The sequence below is a fragment of the Anopheles gambiae genome, chromosome 2, assembly GCF_943734735.2.
Source record: "Anopheles gambiae chromosome 2, idAnoGambNW_F1_1, whole genome shotgun sequence".
Classification (NCBI taxonomy): domain Eukaryota; kingdom Metazoa; phylum Arthropoda; class Insecta; order Diptera; family Culicidae; genus Anopheles; species Anopheles gambiae.
Genome location: NC_064601.1, coordinates 102038091 through 102057534, shown reverse-complemented (window position 1 = coordinate 102057534; position 19444 = coordinate 102038091). Strand labels below are relative to the sequence as shown.

Below are 19444 nucleotides of genomic sequence, written 5' to 3'. Positions count from 1 at the left end.
ATTACAATGTTTACATTGAAAACCCCTGTAAGTTCAAATAATTTTCTATAAAAGCTGCCAAATTTAATTTGATTTCAATTTTTTTTATAAATTGCCCAATCCAACTCAAATACACAGTTTTACGAGTCAGTTTTCACTTTTTCAAAAGCGCAACTGTCAAAAATATATGACAGCTGTTGAAAAACATCTTGCGAGCGTTGAATAATGCTGTTAACATTAGCAACTGACCCCTGGAACACAGTGTACTGTTAGGCAAGCTCAGTTTAAAATGTGTTTATTTCTTATTTATATTATTATTATTCAATTTCACAACCAAAAATAGCGAAAAAAAGCATCTGCAACATTGCAACAAAACAATGACGCGCAAAAACCCCCATTTTTAGACGTTCGCTAATCACAGCGAATCGCAAATCTCTTCGCTTTCGGTATGCTAAATTCTAGCCAACAGACACAGATAATCAGAGGTTTTATCGGTATCGCTTTCGGTACACTTGAAAATGCCACGATGTTGTGTTGTGTTATCCGTTCAAAGCCCGTCGAGCCAACGGGAACGGGACTTATCTGCGCGCGTGCAAATGCGTGTGCTTCATGCTTATCGCTTCCGGCTTGCGGAACTCTTCTCCTCTGAAGGCATTTTTTTTTCGGCGAACAGCCGGCATCAGCTGTTTGAGCATATTTTAAATCAATCGTTGTAGCGTGTAGCGGGGCACGTGTTTCGCGCATGCAATGCAGTTGAAGGAGAGGCACAAACCGGGGCACGCGAATGTTTAGCCACGCTTCGTTGCATTGGTGCCGTCTACCGTTACGACAAGATCGTTTAAAGAAGAGTAGAAGAAAAATAAGCGAGAGGAAACCGTTTTACCAACCAACCATCGCGATGCAATTGCAATCAAAATGGATTGCAGCAGCAGCAGCACCACTCGCTGCGGTGTCCTCTCGGCGGGAGCCGTATATAAGAGGTAGATGAACGTTATTTTTAAACTGTATCTTTCCTTGCTCTTTCGGCAGGGGTGGGCAGGCAGAAGACAGGCGGCACCACTGGCGGCTACACCTTGTTGCGACATTGACCGTGGTGTAGCATCAGCACAATCAGCAAACCGGCTTCTGCATCTGCTGGGACCTGGTTGTATTTAATAATTTCTGCTACGACGTCAAAAAAGGGAAAACGAAATAGCGCGTGGGTGTGCTACATCATTTTCCCTTTCGTTTGGCAAATTAACATGCATGCATTCAATAGAGCCAGTTTCTGCTGTGAATGAACTGACATGTATTGCGTTAATTGCTTTGCCAAAGATGGGTTATTTAATCGGATGTTTTCTTTTCCAAACTCACGTTTATAAAGAACGTGATTTTGATTTTTATATCGAACACGGTGCAGACATTCCGTGCGGCCTTTCTGTTGTTTTCTGTTTTAAGGGCGAAGGTTATAACGCGTTTGACTGCTTTTTTCCCCTCCCCAATTCGAATGCCGGGTGTTCGGCTCTGTGTGTGTTGCTTTTATTACGCATCGGGTAAAGAATCGAGCCCAACGACACGCACATTCTTCTGAGTTTTAAAATTTGAAACCGGCCGCGTACGGTCTGCTGTCCGGTGATTAGTAAGGTCATGCTGGTTTTGTTGATATGATTTTGGGGGTTTTCTATTGTGTTTAGGTAGGGTAGGGAAACGTAGTTTTATCAGCACAAATTAGATTCCATTATCATCGGCTATTTTGGTTCGCTTTTTGATATGCCGAAATGTATAGGAAAACATTGTGGTTCGCTTAGGGGAAAGGGTTAGGAGTGGAAATATTATCAAATTACATTAAAAAAAAGGATAGTTTGCGAAAAAAATGTCTTTTGACCCAAAGTCGACCCCTTTCGAATGCCAAAATAATAAAACAAACTGGTATTTGTTGATGTGTTGCTTTGTTAAGCTTATAAAGACCAGTTTAAAGTATTTAAAACAAAAATAATTTAAAATATAATTTTTTTAATATTTTTTTTGGCATTTTTAAATCCCTATCGACAAAATCCGTTACGATCTGTTTAAGGCGAAAACGAACGTTGCATACAACTTTGCCCGAAGATGCAGTATCTTGCATAGCAGGTTTGCGTACAATGCGCTTCTTGCACACTAGAGCTCGGCTGATCAGCCGCTTTTGAAGCTTGAGAAAAGGATTTGAATTCGTTCGTTACTTTCTCATCGAAATCCTTTGCTAGTATCCTTCTCGGGGGCAGGTTAAAATCCGTTTTAACGAACACATCATTTTTATTTACATTTTAAACACTTCATTTAGCTACACTCACCTTCATTTCTAAACTCTACTACTTTTATTAACACGTGTTTTTCGTTATTTTTTTTATTTTCTTATTTTTCATATGCATTTATCATCCTCCTCACACACACGCACACACAACACCGCGCAACTGCCTGCTCTACTCACCACATCAACTCATGTTCGTGCGCTTGTCAAAAAACAAAACAACAAAACAAAACACTGGGCGAAACCCCGAACCAAAAAAAACTACAGGAATACGGACACCCGTTGTTCTTTCAGCGCTTCCTGAAGCAGTCGGACCAGAACCAGAGCGGCGATGTCGGGCTGGCCGAGTTTATACACTACGTGCGCGAGCACGAAAAAAATCTACGCTTACAGTTTACACACCTGGACAAGAACCAGGACGGGAAGGTCGACCTCGAGGAGCTGATAACGGCGTTCAAGGAGCTCGGCATCGAGATGGACCAGCACGAGGCGGCAAAGCTACTTAAACGGTAGGGGCACACGTGGACTGTTGAACTGTTTTTTATTGATAAATGGTTTCACTTCAATTGATGCTAATTGCGATCTTCGTTTTACTTTTTGTTTTAGCATGGATAAGGACGGCAGCCTAAACATTAGCTACGACGAGTGGAGAGACTTTCTGCTGCTCGCACCATCGTCGGACATTCACGAGCTCGTTAAATACTGGCGGCATTCGACTGTGAGTACCAGTGGCTTGTACATCTCTCTCTGTGTATTGCTTCTTGATCTTGATTGTGGGACAGCATACACCCACTCGAAGAAAGGAGGAGGGAAACATAGACTAGGAAAACATTCAAAACAATCCCCCTATCTTACTTTACGAGCGCGTGGCTAATGATAGTTTTACCTATTTTCTGAACCGTTGTCTATTTTATGCATTTTATACACGTTTCGCGCGTGTGAAACATGTGAAACGCCCGCAAATAATGATCGAAAAAACAAAAAAACATACGAAACGAAATGTCGCGAAGAATCTCAGGTACAATGAAGCGTACCTGGTGACCGTTGGTCGGGCGCCGTCGGACGGACCGCCGGTGCGTCCGGTGCGTCTCAGCCTGTTCGATGTCGAGCAGGCGATCGAGCACGCGACGGATCTGCTTTTGAACCCGCCGGCCAATGTGTCCTACAGCTCCACCACCACTAATGGCGGCGCCTCATCGCACCTGCTGGTGGATGGTAAGGTACAGTGTACAAGAATAGCATTCTTTTTAAAAACCCTTCTTTTACTATTATGCCTCTTCCTGTCGGTTTTTTCCTTCTGTTTATCCTCCCATCATCCCCCACTACCCGTTTTATCGTGCTTGACCGTATCCGATCTGCGACCTCGGCCTGCTCTACCTGTTGCTAGATGCATTTGCTACTCATAAGATATCGCTCGCTATCAGAAAGGTGCGGAATATGTGTGTGCATTTGTTGCTGTTTAACAGCAGCACAAGTTCCGTTTCTTTTTGTGAACACGATGGCGACGAAAGACGCATCAGGATCATTTGGCAAGCTGGAAAGGGTTTCAGCGACAAAATTGTCTTTTATGTCAATGCGTTAGAACAGGCAAGGCGGCCGCGGGTTAGATTAATGCTTGTTTGTATGCTGTACTTTGTGTAGGAATGAATTTTTTTTTTAAACGTGCACCAATGCTGCTAAATGGTATTTTAATGCTTGCTCAGTTGAAGGGGCATCATGTTCCGAGAGCATGTTCCGATTTGAGGATGATCATTCATTCAGCGTTGTTTCATTGCCAGCAATTCTTTTATATTCCGATGCTCGTTTAATTTATCGTTATTCAACAGTTTTTATTGCACTTTTCTTCCACATTTTTCGGCTCAGTTTTGCACACAGCTCGATAATACACCATGTTCGGCAGAGGGATGATGGTTTTACTTTTATTCCGTTTCTTGATACGCTGTTTGCTTTCGGTCTCACGATCGTTCATTCATGCGCACAGCAAAGCAAAAGCATCCACTCATGGGCTCATATTTCATTGCACTTATCATCGAAAAGTCATCGGATAATATAGAATAATACTGAGTAACTGTAGATAATTAGGAATGGTAGAAAATATAGAGCATGGACATAGCTAGAATGGAATTTAGATAGCTAGAAGCAATATTGTTATAGCATTTAGCTAGTTTAGCTTTAGTGACAAATGAAATAGTTTGCTACATAAATAAATGTATTTAGAATCCCTTTATGTAGCATATTAGATTAAACATTCACTTTGGGCACGAACAGCCGGCTAGAAATCCGTGTTTTGGCTCCATTTCGTTAATTATCAACCGGCTAACTAGCTACAGCATGTCAGCACCAAACCAAAACATCGATTGTGACATGGCCATGCTGACGTAAATGCTCTAATTTGGTCAAAATGTAGCAAAATGTAGCGACGTAGCGAGAGGGTGCAACCGGGCGGGCTCACGATCGCGCTCCCATTACGAAAATGTTCTGACGTGCGGCACACGAACGTGAATGCCAAATTTTACTCGCTCGCTGGTTCTTATTCTAACCTTCTTCTTGGTGCGCTGCTCAAAGTTCAACCCTGCTGACGTTCTTTCGATCGGCTCGCTTTGCTGATAGCAGGGCAGCACCAGAATGCCAAAATGCGCTTCCCCCCTGAATCCGGTTCCGTTCGGTTTTGGCTCGGTCAATCAAACCACTGGTGCGACCTTTCACCGCTCGTAAATGATGCTTTCGTCGTCGTCGTCGTGCTTCGGTCAAGCCCCGGCATTCTACGGCATATTGAGGGCGCAGGCTGATCATTGACGCGTGCAGCTCCCTGTGATCGGTTCTTTGTTCTTATCTGGGCCACACCGCAACAGTGTATGCAGCAAGCGGAAGAGCAAGCGCACGGGGTTGTCGTTTGCTGCTGCTTGTGTTCGGTGTTGATCTTCAAACCTCAATCGGCCCCCTCCACCACCGATGCGATCGTTCAATGGCCCCGTTTGAGAGAAGACGGGGGGGTATTGGGACGTTTGGGACGTTGGGTACAGTGGGAGACAACATAGAGTGCCTCTTTGACAAGCATTAATGGTATCAGTCTTTTATGAATGACAATTTTAACGCTAGAAAAAACATAGAGCTAACTTGAATTAGAGAGTTCGTGTGTGTAGGAATGTATTGCTGCTCTATAGCAACTAAAAGACGAGTTTGACGTTATGCCACTGCAGTAATGTGATTAAAAAAAACTAATTTATTTGCCTGAGTTCTAAGCTTATTTTTCAAACATTTTTATAATAATTAAACAGAATTTGATGCAATATAGATAATTTAAAACGAGTTGTGTACCTGTTTAGCCAAAAGTCTAGTATTTTTTGCAGGATTTAGGAACTATGTTTCTATTAAAAGTGCATTTTCATGTAAATAACAGCTGTAAAAATGGTTGTATGGCGATGCAGCGCCTAACTGTCCACAACTGCGACACCAAAGTGCGTTTGTTTCATACCTAATATGAACTAGCAAAGGGGAATATCCACCTGGTGGCAATGACTAACTACGCCTTGGATTAGCTTACTCATCATTTACGCATTTAATTACTTATGTAGAACGGATAATAGAACTCATGAATCGAGAATAGCGTTTCTATTAAATAAAACCTATTTACCCCTTTCAATGTCTTTGAGATATGTTGTTTTCATACAGATAAAGAAGAGTTTATTAAAGCTGCATTCTTCCCAAGTACATACAACAAATCTTTGTTGATAATTATATTGGTAGGTTCTTGTCTTGTAGGCTGATTTGAACATCAATGAAAGCTTATCTACTACGTTTTGACACGTTTAAAATGTTGTAAAGTTGTAGGAAAAAAAATGTTAAAAGTTATTATAGCTACCAGCATACCCATTGAACTGAAACAACAACGAACAACAATTATTGCAAAGATATCGGCATCGCGGATGTCGAAGGGAATTAAGACGCTCTTGTCGAAAATAACACAAGGAACGTTTAAGCTCAAGCTAACGTCCCTGGAGCCCGATTATTCAATGGATGCTATATATTGTATTAAGTGCGTGTGGTCGTTTGTGCGTGTGTGGACTGTCGGCACCCACAGTCTGATGACAGCTCCACACAGTACGCTTGCAAAATTTCCCTAATCGATTGCAACACTCCCCTATATGATTGCAAACTTCCACAGCTTGCATGCAACATTCCCCTACCGATTTGCAACATTCCCCTAAGTGATTGAACTATTCCCTTATATGGTTCGAAACGCTCGTCTAATCGAGCTTTCATTTCAGCACGGACATGTTTTGAAGCCCTGTGCTTTCGATTACTATACTATTGCCTCGGAATTGATAATAAAATGACATGATATTACATATATTATATTACAAGAAGAATGTGATTGAAAATGGTAACACATATATAGATGGCCTAGTATTGAATGACGGTCACTGTACCTACAACACTGTGCAACCAACCAGAGAATAGACACACAAGCTAACTGCTCAGTTTAAGTTCTGTAACCTTGCGTGTGTGATCAACTCGCTCCAAACCACCCACCAAACCGGGGCCACCACAATCTATTCCACCTCATGCGGGGCGTACTAGTGTGGACACGAGCCGCCGCCAAAAGTATAAACCCCACCTTCCCTTTGTCCTCCAATCTTGCTTTTCGTGTGTGATCTCCCCCCGCTGAAAGCGGTTTAAACCAATCACACAGTCCGTCGCAATCCGAAAGCCGTCGCGTTGAGGCGAGCCTCCACCGCGATTACTTTGTGTGACGTGACGAAGGAACGGCGACAAACATTGGCACACGCGAAGAGGAGGAGGGTGCCTGCCTTGTTGGTGTTTTTGCTTCTACTTCGTGGCCCTTTATCGCCCTTTTGCCTGAGAGAATGTGTCCAAACGGTGAACACACACACAGACACAGAGGGTAAACAAACAAAAACTATGACGTTTTTGTATGTGCGCGTGTGCTACAATCACATTGCACTGTCAGGTTGTTGTTGTGGTTGTTGGTTGGTTGGTTGGTGTTTAGGGCGTTAATTGTTGTGGCAGTCGGCTCTGGTAGAAATGGTTTCAAGAGCAACACCGCCGTCGTTGTCGTCGTCGTTGCGGCTGTTTCCAAGGTCCGATTAGGTGGGTCTAACACAGCTGTAAAGGGGGTGCGCGATCTTTCTCTGTTGATTGCAAGCTGTGTCTGTGACGTCATGTTGTTGTTTTGTACCAGTCGGATGCGAGACAAGAGAGATGCCCCGATCGAATCCAAAGCAACCTGGTGGCTTTACAAAATGTCGCTACACTGCTTCTGTGTTCCCTTCAAGGATAAGATAATCCCTGACAAACACGATCCTCTTCTGAACCCTGCTGAACTCCACCCGTGCGAGCCGGAAGATGGTTCGGTTTCCGTTTTAGAGCGAAACCTTCACGCCGGGCGTTACACTCCTTCTGCCGTTTCAAGGTGGCGCGCCGATAGTGGCCGATTTCAATGTGTAGTTTTGGTGTAGTGTTGCTTCTTGTCTCGCGCATGGAATACCGTTGGGATGGCTTTGTATTGTTTTGCTTTTTTGTTTCTACAAGATCCGGGTTCGGTTAGGGATTTCACGTGGCAGCAGCCACCCGTCTAGACGTGATATATACGCACTTAAGATGTTGAACCTTTCTTATATGTCGCAGCAAGCGACCGTTACCATACATGTGCAAGAGCTACTGCTACTCTCTTGTGTGTTTGTTGCTTATTCGATCTTTCCTTCGCTCGTTGGTGTTTTGGCAACACATGTTTACAACCAACCATTCTTCTACCATCGATCATGTGATTCGCAGAATCGGCGTATTTGTGCGTGAGCTTTACATGTGTGTGTGTGTGTGTGTGTTTGTGCGCGGGGGAATGTTTTTGCATTCCGAACGGAATTCCCAGAAACAATTCCGCCGTATTTCGCCGGTTGTTTGGTGGGCTTCGTCACCCTCGCTCGTGTGCGTTAGAGGGATGTAATTTTAAAATGAATGATAATCCTATTTTTAAAACATTGAGACGCTGTCCCGTTTTCTGAACGCTTTGTGTGATGCGTCTTCAATGTATTTGTTTAAATAGAACATACACCAAAAAGGTATTGCACACTGCAAGTTTGATTACAATACCGCACGTGTATGCATCACAGTTGGAAATTGTTGTTTTTTTTATGTCTTCTGAATACTGAAATAGCTGAATCCACACGTGCCACGTGCCTGCCGACTCGTAGCATAACAGAGGTGTCAATATCCTTTTTGGGCAATTTTTAGACCATCCTTGCTCCCTCTCAGCGCCTGTTTTAAATACCTTATTATTTGCAACCGAAAGCACCACACTCATGTTTGGTCTTCCCAATCGATTTGTCGTTCACGTTTGACGCCAAACACTCCCACTCAAGATCACTATTTTGGATGCTGTGGTTTGAAGTGAATCCCGATGTACGAAAATAGTATCCTTACAATGGGAACGGGAAGAGCAGCCAACGTCGGGAGGTGGCCATCTGCCACTGTGGACAAAACGGGACTGATGATGCTATTTATAGAAGCAATTTGTTTCGCTTAGATTGTTTGGATATAGAAAATTAATTTGGGGAAAGTGTGTTATTTTCATGTCTTTCGTTGTGGTTAGGAAAAGGAAACGATAGGAATTATAGCCAAAAAATGGTCAAGAAAGAAGCTTGTTAGCATGCGATTGCTCAAACTATTTCCTTTGTTTTGTCTGTGGTGCTTTTAACAAACGGACTTTCTATCAATTCTTTTTTCTACTCTTGTTTATTACTCCTTTTCATAGATTATATTTCCTTGTTGCATGTTTTATTATCTTTGTTCTCTACATAAATGGTTTTCTTATTTTCTTCTTCTTCTTCTTATTCTTCTTCTTCTTATTCCTTTTCTTCTTCTTCTTCTTTTTCTTTTTCTTCTTCTTTTTATTCTTCTTATTTTTCTTTTTCTTCTTCTTATTTTTCTTCTTCTTTTTCTTCTTCTTATACTACTACTACTACTATATTCATCTTATTCGTCTCCTTTTTCTTCTTCTTCTTCGTACTCTCATGTTTATTTTTCATTTTCTGTTTCTTCCTTCTTGTTTTCTTTTGCTTCTTTTTGTTTTGGTTCTTCTTTCTCTCTTTCTTCTTACTTTTGATTTTATTATTCTTCTTGATTTATTTATTTTTTCGTTTCCCACTGCCCTCTACTGATACTTTTCCATACTCTACCCCTCTTGCCAAACGTTAAATTTCATTCATTTTCTCGAGCTGTGTTGTTTGGTCTATGTGCAAACGCCGAGTTGCTGGCAAATTTTGCTTTCCCATCCTCATTCCCCCACCCTCTACCGGTGAGGGGTGAGCGTTGCTTTCGTGCTAAAATTAGCTCAAGTAACGATCTTGCTCATTCTTAACATCGCGCTCAGGTGGCAAAGACCATGTAGTGTCTTGATTGCCCTGTTGCGAAGGGGCAGTATAGTACGATATGAATGTTGGCCGAATAGACAAAGAATTTAATAAGAAAAGATCACACGGAACTGCTTAGTAAGTTTGCAATAAGATGATCTTCTGTTTTCTACTGATCGATCTCACTGTACAATGTTAACTCAGCTCTTCAGTTCTGGTGCAATCTAGTTCCAGAGGACGTCCTCCAAAATGTTGACCAGTTCGTGAAAAAAAACAAGCGTGTTTATGTCCCACTCTGTATATAGCTGTTTGTTTCAAAGTCTTCCCACCTCTGCCGATTAACGCTTCTTAGTGATCGCATCGAGAGCATCATCCTTTCTTCTGCCCACGAGCTGGAGCTAAAATTAATGAAACATCGAAGAGGAGGAGGAGGAAGCCATACAAAACACACTCCACCCCGCATACACATGTGGCCAGTTGTTTTGTAAATAGAGCGTCCAATGTCCAATCCTGCCGGTGGAAAAGTACTACCGCAGTGTTTGTAGCAATTGCCATTTAAGTGCATCCGCCTTCATGTCACTCTGTCTTGCTCTGATCTGTAGACGAACCAGTTGAATCCAGTGGAAAGCTGTGCTTAAGAATTACTCCTAATGAATGTCAATTGGTCCGATTTTCATCTCCTCGCCTTCAAAGTGCATTAGTCGTGCTTCCAAAAAGTGTGGAAAGCCACCTGACACGCCTGCCATTAGCACGCGTCCTAAACGATTTGTCAGGTTAGGTGGCGCGTGATTGTCGCGAAACGTAATTGCAGGGCACATACCCCGCTCCGTATCATCCCACATACGCTGGGGGCATTTTACTTTGATAAAAAGCATAAGGGACCTCGTGATCACTATTAGAGCAGCAAAAAAAAAAAAAAAACGAAATGGCACACGACTTCACAGCTGAATGTTGGCGAATTATCGGACTTCTGTGAAGGCACGACGTCGTTGGATAAAGTCACACCTTTTTTTTCCGGCCAGACGGTCAATTTTATTGGCACATTTTTGGTTCCATTTTTTTGTTAGGGAGGAGTTGAAATGGCGCAGTTAAGGCGGATAGAGCTCATATTAGATCATCAGGATCAGGATGGAACCAGCTTTTTCCTGTAGATCTTGTGAGGTTGATTAGAGCAAGAGATCTTAGATAGTCTGAGTTAGTAAACAGGTTACAAGATCAAGATACATCCAGCTTTTTCCTGTAAATCTTGTGGAAGTTAGTAGAATAAGAGATTTTCCACAGTTTGAATTAGTAAACAGGGTACAAAATCGGGAAGAATTCAGCTTTTTCCTACAAAGTATTATAGGGATGATTACAGTAAGAGATCTTGAACAATCGTAATTACTTGACAGGTTTCAAGTAGAGATGAGTAATTATGATTCAGATTGTTGCATCTGGATGGAATCTTAGAATCTGAATCTAAAATTTGGGATTAATGAATCTTCAAAAAGGTATGAATGTTCAATGATCCCAACCCTGTAAAGATGTATGAGTCTCCAGAGATTTGTGAATTCTAAGAATTATCTCTAAAGATTCATCAATATTTCGTGTATGTACATGTATCTTTGAAGACTCACTTCAAGATTATAATCCCTCATCGCTGAAGATTCATATGAGTGAATCTTTACAGAAGATTCAGGAAGTTCTTCATTAGTTCCAAGGTCTAGTGTAGCTTGAGCTTAATGATCTAACTTGATGTACTCCTGTACTTGATCTTGATTATTTCTTTTCAAAACATACCATTATGCCAATGCCCTAAGTTAATTAAACACATACCAACGTTCGCTATTTCCTTGTCGTTAGGTACAGCAAGCAAAAACCGTTGGCTGCATTTCACGTTTTGCCGTCGCCACGCCGCATTTAATTCAATCAACGTGTCTCTGTACATTTGTAGTTCTTTCACGGGAGCTTCATCTATGGCACGTTGTTGCCAAAATAATTAAATTACATCTTGCAGCCTCTGCACATTCGGAAGAAATATTATTGTTGCCGAGCCAGGTACTAACCCGACGGGAGGGAAGTTTTGGTGTATTGCTTTCGATGTGCATTGCATTCCGTTATCAGTTTTGGACGAGTCTTGTTTGCTACCCGAATGACGCAAAAGAGGCTGGAGTTACACACAGCAATGTTTTTGTGGTCCTTTTTTTCCTGTGCAAACGGAACTGCTTAAAAGATCATAAAGATTGGATTGTACAGACGCCTTTTGCGTGGTGTTGTCTGCGAGATAAGCCAGGCGGTCAGGCGGTTTTCGTTACGCCAACTAAGCTCTACCTAGTCCGTCCTACCTTCGATCACATGGTCCGGAGCGTGTACCACACACTCGGAACGATCGAAAGGCATCCCCGGAACCAAATCGGCGTCGCCTCTCTTGAATAACCAAATGTCACCAAAGCGTGATCCAATTAATACATTTCCGTAGTTTCGTGACACGTCACGTCTGACGCGTCGGTCACCCGCTGCTGCACGCTTATCAGTGCCGGAGCATGCATGCGGCCAGCAATGTGTGCCAACTGAAGCGTATCGTGTCTAGGGCGTCTCTCTCTCTGTCTTCCTTACCACAAACGATAGTGCTAAAGTCCGGTACGCGCTAGGGAGGGACACTTCATGAACCTGCTGCGTACACTACTGCGTTCTACGCAAGGCGTGCTGCGTCTCTGCGTGTTATACACAACCACCAGAATCCTGTTTACAAACACTAGAAACCGGGCCTTTTTTCTGGCGATCGCGGGATGACGTCAGGGCGCGGACTGTGTGTTATAGATAACACAAACAACACAGGTCCGCTTTTCCTACTGCCGCCACCGTTTTGGGCGTGTATGGTGACGTTTTCGCACACGAAATCTTTTGCCAAAGCTGCTCCCCGTCATCCGTACCCGGTTCGTACCGGTTCGGTTCGGTTTTGTGGGAGGGTGGGTGAACAATTTTTAGCACCACCTAGGGACATCGTGTCGCTTTCTGCCTGTATGATTGGTCCAAAGGTATGCGGATCGTTCTTAAGGCGCTGCAAGTGTCTCGGTGGAAGGGGGTTTGGGTTGCTCTTTATATCATTTGATGGACATTGGACGACATGCGAATGTCAATTTGCAGCTGTGTCGGACAGTAAATTGCTGTGAATTGAAGCCAATCCCCCGCCTAATGTACAGTGAACTACTGCTAGAAAGCAGTAGAATGTTCCTGAATGTTCCACCAGGACCTAACAGGCACTTACTTGACCTAGTCAATGTCAATGTGTCCTAAGTTTGCTCTATATTTTTATGAACTTGATAGCTTCCACTGCTCTAATTCTCCATTTGTGTACGTCGAAATGAATGCTTTCCGTACGAAACAATTGCAAAAATCGTCCTCCACTGTGTGTGTCCGCAACATATTGCAGTTTCACTTGTACGACGATGGACCGCTTCACGTGCTTTTACGTAATGATGTACGAGGTGTACCGTTTGCATCCGCCTGTGTGTACCATCCTCCATCCATCCCCACCCTGCTCCTTATCGTCTAACGTACTTCGGTCGGTCTCGACGACAACGACGAACTCTCTCGCTCTCGCTCTACCAAACACACTTACCGTCTCGATCACACTAGCGCGCTCTCTATCGGACCTCGTTGCCATAGCCGTTGGCAGGGGGATTGATTTGCCGCGAGTCGGTCCGCGCTTGTTCAGTGAGAATCTTGCCACCGTTGAGACTGGACGTGTGGTTTCGCTAGCAGTTTGCGAAATTGCACGAATTTTCTAACAAAATCTCGCGCCAACAACAACCACCAGGGCTGAGAACCTGCAAACCTGTGTCTCATCAGAACGGATTTTGTGGCACACACACACACTACTCAAAGTCAAAGTAGGCATCGAAATAATCGCTCGAAACCAAAACTGACGCAGCTGGATATTACAATATCCAAACAAGAAACCAAATTAGACGTGATGCTGTTGTGCCTAGAATCCTGCAACCAAACGAAGTGATTTTAAAGTGACGCTACAGTCCCTCCATTTTTTTGTTTGTTGCTCTCTGTCATCCTAGGGGGGTGTGTGATCTGTGATTTTTTTTCTGTTTATCCTCCCTTAGTGCAACAGAAAAAGTCTTGCAAAAATCAGTGAACCTTCGGGTTAGAAGCGCAGGAAATAAGAAAGGAAATCGCCGCGTGCCTGTGCCTGTGGTCATTATCTTTCATCGCGAACCGACCGCGGAGGTTACTCCGATTGTGTGTGTGCATTAAAGAGAGAGAGGGAGGGAACGTGTGCGCGCTAGTGTGAATAAACGAAAGAGAGCAACCGAGCGTCTGATTGCTCCCCACACAACGACTACTGAACCCCTGACGCTGTGAACGGAATTTAAGTCGCTGTTGCTAAGGGCTCCCCAGCTCCAACGCTTACTCGAACAGCTGTTTGATACCGTACCAAGCAGTCGAATAGTCGTGAGAGAGAACTTGAGAGAGAGAGTGTACAGCTGCAATCTCTCTGCGAACAACAGTGTGCTATATACGTTAGATTGGTGCCTGAGGATGCCTTAATAAAACTCCACGTGGTTGAGTTTTTGGCCCCAGAGGCTGCAACGTACGCTTTGGGGAGTTGTTGAGAGTGAAATCGACTCGGGGTTGGTTGGTGAACTTAGGATAGCAGAGCAGCGATAGAGAGAAATAGTGAAGAAAGTCGTGAGAGACATCGTTTGTGACACACATACCTTAGGCCGTGGTGTGGTGTACTGTGCGTTTTTATATATACACGGTCGGTAGAAGATTCTAGAAAGAGGACCAAACATCCTCCAAACTCCCAAGAAAACATTGTGATATTTGATAGTTTCTAATAATCAAATTCCGACCGCAAACGAACCGGTGTTACACGTCGAGAGATCTTATCCAAAAATCTCTCGAAACGTTAACAAACTCTAAAACAGACATCATCTGTGTGATATATAAAGCCTCACGTGTAGGAGGTGTGGTCTTGCCCGTACATTTAGTACCGTAGTGTGGTGATTCTGTTTTTAGTACCTGAATGGTGCGGTAATCGAGTGACGGTAAAGGAACAAAAAACACACACAAACAAAATGGCATTCGAACAGAACACACTGCAAGTCAGCGGCGATGGGCTGGACGACTTCATTCTAGTCTTCAAGGAGCTGCTGTCACGGGTAAATATCTATAGCCGTTTGTCCGAGCGTCATCAATGCGCTCTTATCTTATCACCTACAAAGAGGGTTATTCTCTAGTAATTAATGGAGGCTACTACGTGCGTGGAATTTTACACTTCCGGTCGTCGTCGTCATCATCTCTCCCCCCCACTGGTGCGAGTACTACTGAAATGCATCCGGAATTAGGAGGAAAACAAGATGATTCATCGCGCGAGGCCCTAAATACTTCAACTTTCAACTTGACTCACATACTCGCAAGTCTGTGGCTTTGGTTGGGGTGGAATTACCAAACCCCCCATGGGGAAGTTCCGCTCGTTTGACAACTCGGCGTCGGTTGCTCGGAGCGAGAAACTCGGCGTCGGTTGCTCGCTCGCGCTTGCCAAACTGGTTTTTTAAATGAGCGGCTTGAGCGCGCTTGGCGCAAAGAACGTGCGCGCACTGTTGCTAGGCAGCCGATTGCGCGCGCGCGAGCCCTCCGCGTGGAAAAAGCCGAACGCTTGGAAGGTCGCGTTAAAGATCAGCACCCGTCGTCGTAACGCAAATCCCAAAGCGTGATATGAAGCTTTTTGTTTGCATTTTCTTGTTTGGGGGTTTCTTTCACTCTTGTTATTTCACTTGGAATAATTAAAACAGATTGCACATCGCTGTCGCTTTCGACTTCGCTATCGCGCGGCACTGATCCAGTGAGCGTTAGTAATTAAGTGTCAATTAGCTAAGTAACTACGGGGACAAACACACACCCCCAATGGCCATGACAATGCAGCGGTCTGTATGGCGTCGTGCATAACTTTTAGGCGCCGGCATGCCGTTTTGGCAAGACAGGAAACACCCACGCTTGTGTCGTTAGGAGGATATTTTACGCTTCTTCGAGCAGACGACGGAATGAAAATGAATAGAGCTTCCTTCCCTTGGCCTTCCAGAAGCCTTTAATGTTTGCTCTGCTGTGTCTGTGTGGGTGTGTGTTTGTCTGCATACGATTAAAACTGTTTCTTTGCTCCTTTTTCTTTCTATTTGTGTTTACTTTTCCTAACTATCCCTTTTGCAAAGGACTTCTGCATTTAGCCCCATGATGTGTCCCAGTTTCAATGGTTGGTTTCTACAAGCGGCGCGGAATTGCCTTCTTTTGAATGGCTATGTCAACGGCAACGATTGACACACACACGCCGGGCTTCTCCTCTAACTTCCCTTCACTCACAACTGAGGGGGGGAAATGTTTGGTCCTTTTTTGTGGAAAATGTCTATTTATAACAAAAAAGCCAACACTGTTTTCCACTTGCTCTCTCGTCTCTTCCTGCTGCGCTGCCATTCCTGTCCACTGTCACATCAAAGTGGGAACGATGCACACTCCTTTGGGCATGCGCATTTGGACGGTGTTTGGTCGTCGACGACTGTTTTTGACGAACACCACACAGTTGCTCAAAATGTTAGAAACAAAAGTGTGCTTTTTTGCTGTTGTGTTGCTTTTGACTTCTGTAACATTTAGAGTGGCATTTCCTTTAGGTCCTCTGATGTTGTTTTTTTGTTTTTTGGTTGCAAACACAGCTGTACGCCGAGGAGAGAGCCAGAGAAAACGCCGAAACGTCTTCTCGTTCGTGTTGGTCTATTGCAATGGCATTCAGCTGGTGTTCAGCGATGGTTACGTGTCCCTCCGATCGAGGCATTTGTGTGAATGCAAAAAGAAGCGGGAAAGGATTTCCACGGCCCTCTTTCTCGGCACAGAAACCCAGTGAACCGTGCGAAAAAAAACGCCGCAAAATCCTCGCTCATAGGAGAAACAGTGTGGGAAAGAGCAGCACCGAACAGCAGCGAGAGCAAACATTGGCTGGCAGGTGGAAAATTGCCGCTCCGAAGAGCTTTTTCCCGAACCCACACGAACACACACCGGGTGGCCGCCGCCGGCCCGAACATTTCGCGAGAAGCGATTTTTCCTTTGCTGAGCGAGTACACTGAGAATGGTCCGTGTTTGTGTGTCCCCAGCACCTGCTATTTTCTGTAGGGAAAATACATCCACGAAACCCCGAACCTTCCCAAACACTCTTGGTGGTGCTCGTTTGGTTTGGGGGTCTCGCCCGCAGCGCCCGCGAATGAACACGGGAATATATCCATTCGGGTTTGTGGTGCCAGCAGTTGCTACCAGACGGTCGCGTAACACTGTGGTCCGGTTGCTCTCTGCGTCAAGGTGCGCTGGTTGGTGTCGTGTTGTGTCGTGAGGTGCAAGCCGTCCCCAAAAAAAGTGCAGAAAAGAAGGAGCGAAAAGACCGTCCCAAGGACGCCCGCGTCGAGAAACAGACGCATTCGGTCGGGAAGCAGGAGGAGCGTGTGGTGCCACGGCACAGTAGTGTGCCGACGGTGAAAAACGGAACCACAATCATTCATCGTGATGAGTTCGTTGGCAATGTTTCGCGTTTTTGGGTGAATTCTTTGGGCGAAATTCCCAACCCCTGTGCACTGCTCGTTTCCGCAAACGCAAATTGCGCATACAGACAACAACGGAGCGGTGAACCGCTTCGTTAGGACCCTCGCTCGACGCGGAAGTTACGTTATTCAGTTCCGCTGCTACCGACAACGACGTGGTGTGGTAGTTTATCGATCCTGCCCGCCCGCACGCACGGTTAGAGAGGACTCCAGGAAGGTGCAAATCAGCTGCCGTCCAGTGCGCGTATGGATACACTGGACAGTGATTTCTATGTCGAGCTAGTGATCAAGGTACTGCTACTAAAGATGTCTTCGAAAGCTAAGCGAGATCAGAAAAGTTCGCGTTCGCGTGACGGGTTGCGCATAGCCACACAGTGCTGCCACCCCGGATAGTACTCACTCCTCCTCGGGTGGTGGAGGAAAGGAAGAAGAAGCTGTGTTTTTTTTTTTTGCGGAGTACTATTTTTGTCGACTTAAAGTCTTAAAATCGGGGTAGAGAGAAGAACGTCACGTTTACGCTCCGCAAGTCTGGTCTTACGTAAGTTTGGCGATAGAAGAGAAGGTATCGAGAGGAGAGGATGAGAGGAGGATGTATCGCTTGCCGGCGGTGTACAATTTAAACATTGCAAACCGAATTCTGGCTTGCTTCAAAACCCCGATTTCCTCCCATTTATACATTGTATGTAGAAAGAATTCAGGGTTCAAAAGAACGTTGGTTTTTGGTGTGTTTTTGATCCCTCTGGCCCGGTGTTGTAGGTGTTGTTGCCGTGCCAATAAGACGGTGCCGTGCCCACAAAACGCTGATAAGGTAGTTCCACAAATCGGGCACAACATCATCAACAGGAGCATGAGTTGTGAAAGTGTGCTTTATTGCAAAACAAATCTTCTTGTTGCTAGGCAAAACCCCAAAGCCGCTTTAACATTGACCCCCACACCCCAAAGAGATGTTTTCGGGGGGCGATAGGAAGACGTTCGCTCGTTTGATGTATACACACAGGCCCCCGTTCAATAAATGTTGTGTGGCCCCCTTTTTCCCCGGGCTTTTGATAAGGGTTTGCTTTTTTTCGGTGACTTCTGGAACACGGACAGACCCTCCAGAAGTAGATTATTATGTGGAATGTTCATGCCGCCCATACTGGCGGTGTGTGAGGCAACTTGGTTTGGGGGGGAACTATGAATCGTCAATTTTCAGCAATCAGCTGTAACTTTGGAGCAGTGCCGATGACGGCAGCTTCACGTGATGTCAACCCGTTTAAACGTTACAATCGCTCGATTAAACAACGACAGCAAATTTAATTACATGTCTCCGCTTTCGTGACGATGACGACGACGACGACGGGATGGGTTGGAAGTTGTAGAGACACAGGGACATAGACAACCTTCCCCCTGTCAATAAAAGTAATTATCTTTGCACTGCTGCACCATGCGATGTGGTTGGTGGTACCCGCTATCTCTTCCATGGTTGATCCTTCCTTAACTGCCCCATAAGGATGTGTCGTTAAAAGGACAGTTTTTGTATGTTTGTGCTTGGTTAGGTCCCTTTACCACCTCCCAGTAAACCATGTAATACCAGGGGAGGATCATTAAGGCATCATAACTCATCAATAATAATCCTTACGGGGTTTTATTCCAACGAAACGAGAACTAGTGACCTCTACTTCCTGTTCCCCGAGCATTGCTCTCTCACTTTCTGTCCGTCAAAATCCGGTCGTCCGGGCGTTCGACGCGTTCTTCAACAACGTGAGCATCGTGTAAAAGTAAACGCTTTGCTCTCGGATTGGGCACTTTGTTATCAATGACGCACGTTTGTTTGGGTTTTTTCTTTTATTATTTTGTTGAAGGCTTTGGCTCTGGGGTTTGTTTGCACGGTTCACAGGCATGACGAGAACGATCCGGCTGAATCTGGTTCGGAGGTTCACATTCTCGTAGGGGCATGCATATTCGTTTGGTGACGTCGCCACCGGCTTGTTTGGACAGTTGCCGTTTAGGACAACAATTTCGTTTGGCTGTAGAATGCCTTAAAGAAGGAGACTGTCTACTGCTAATTTCTATCACAGTGTGTCCCTGAACCAGTGATGGCCCGAATTTATCTGACATTGAATGCCTATTAGCTCGCGGTACACCTGCCTGCGGCGCTGGTCAACATTGTAATTGTGCTTGGTAGTTGTATGCGTTGCTCCTCAGAATTCTAGGGCGAGAAACATGCAGCAGAGGCATGTTTTGGCGCAAGCATGATCGTTTGTTATGCTAAACTC

The 19444-nt window shown here is 44.7% G+C and overlaps 1 protein-coding gene across 10 annotated transcripts in view; it reads left to right on the top strand.

Moving 5' to 3' along the window:
- The window catches only part of LOC1277102 (mitochondrial adenyl nucleotide antiporter SLC25A25), a 29616-nt gene that overhangs the window by 4201 nt on the left and 5971 nt on the right, over positions 1-19444 (top strand). For 3 of the 10 annotated variants that reach the window (XM_061652944.1, XM_061652942.1, XM_061652943.1), the window contains exons 3-5: positions 2513-2754; positions 2852-2963; positions 3256-3465. In XM_061652944.1, the coding sequence (XP_061508928.1) occupies positions 2513-2754; positions 2852-2963; positions 3256-3465 (564 nt within the window). Of the gene's footprint in view, positions 1-2512; positions 2755-2851; positions 2964-3255; positions 3466-12595; positions 14775-14831; positions 17481-19444 lie in introns of those variants that run through there. The other 7 variants (XM_061652948.1, XM_061652946.1, XM_061652947.1 and 4 more) reach the window with 5 other exon arrangements.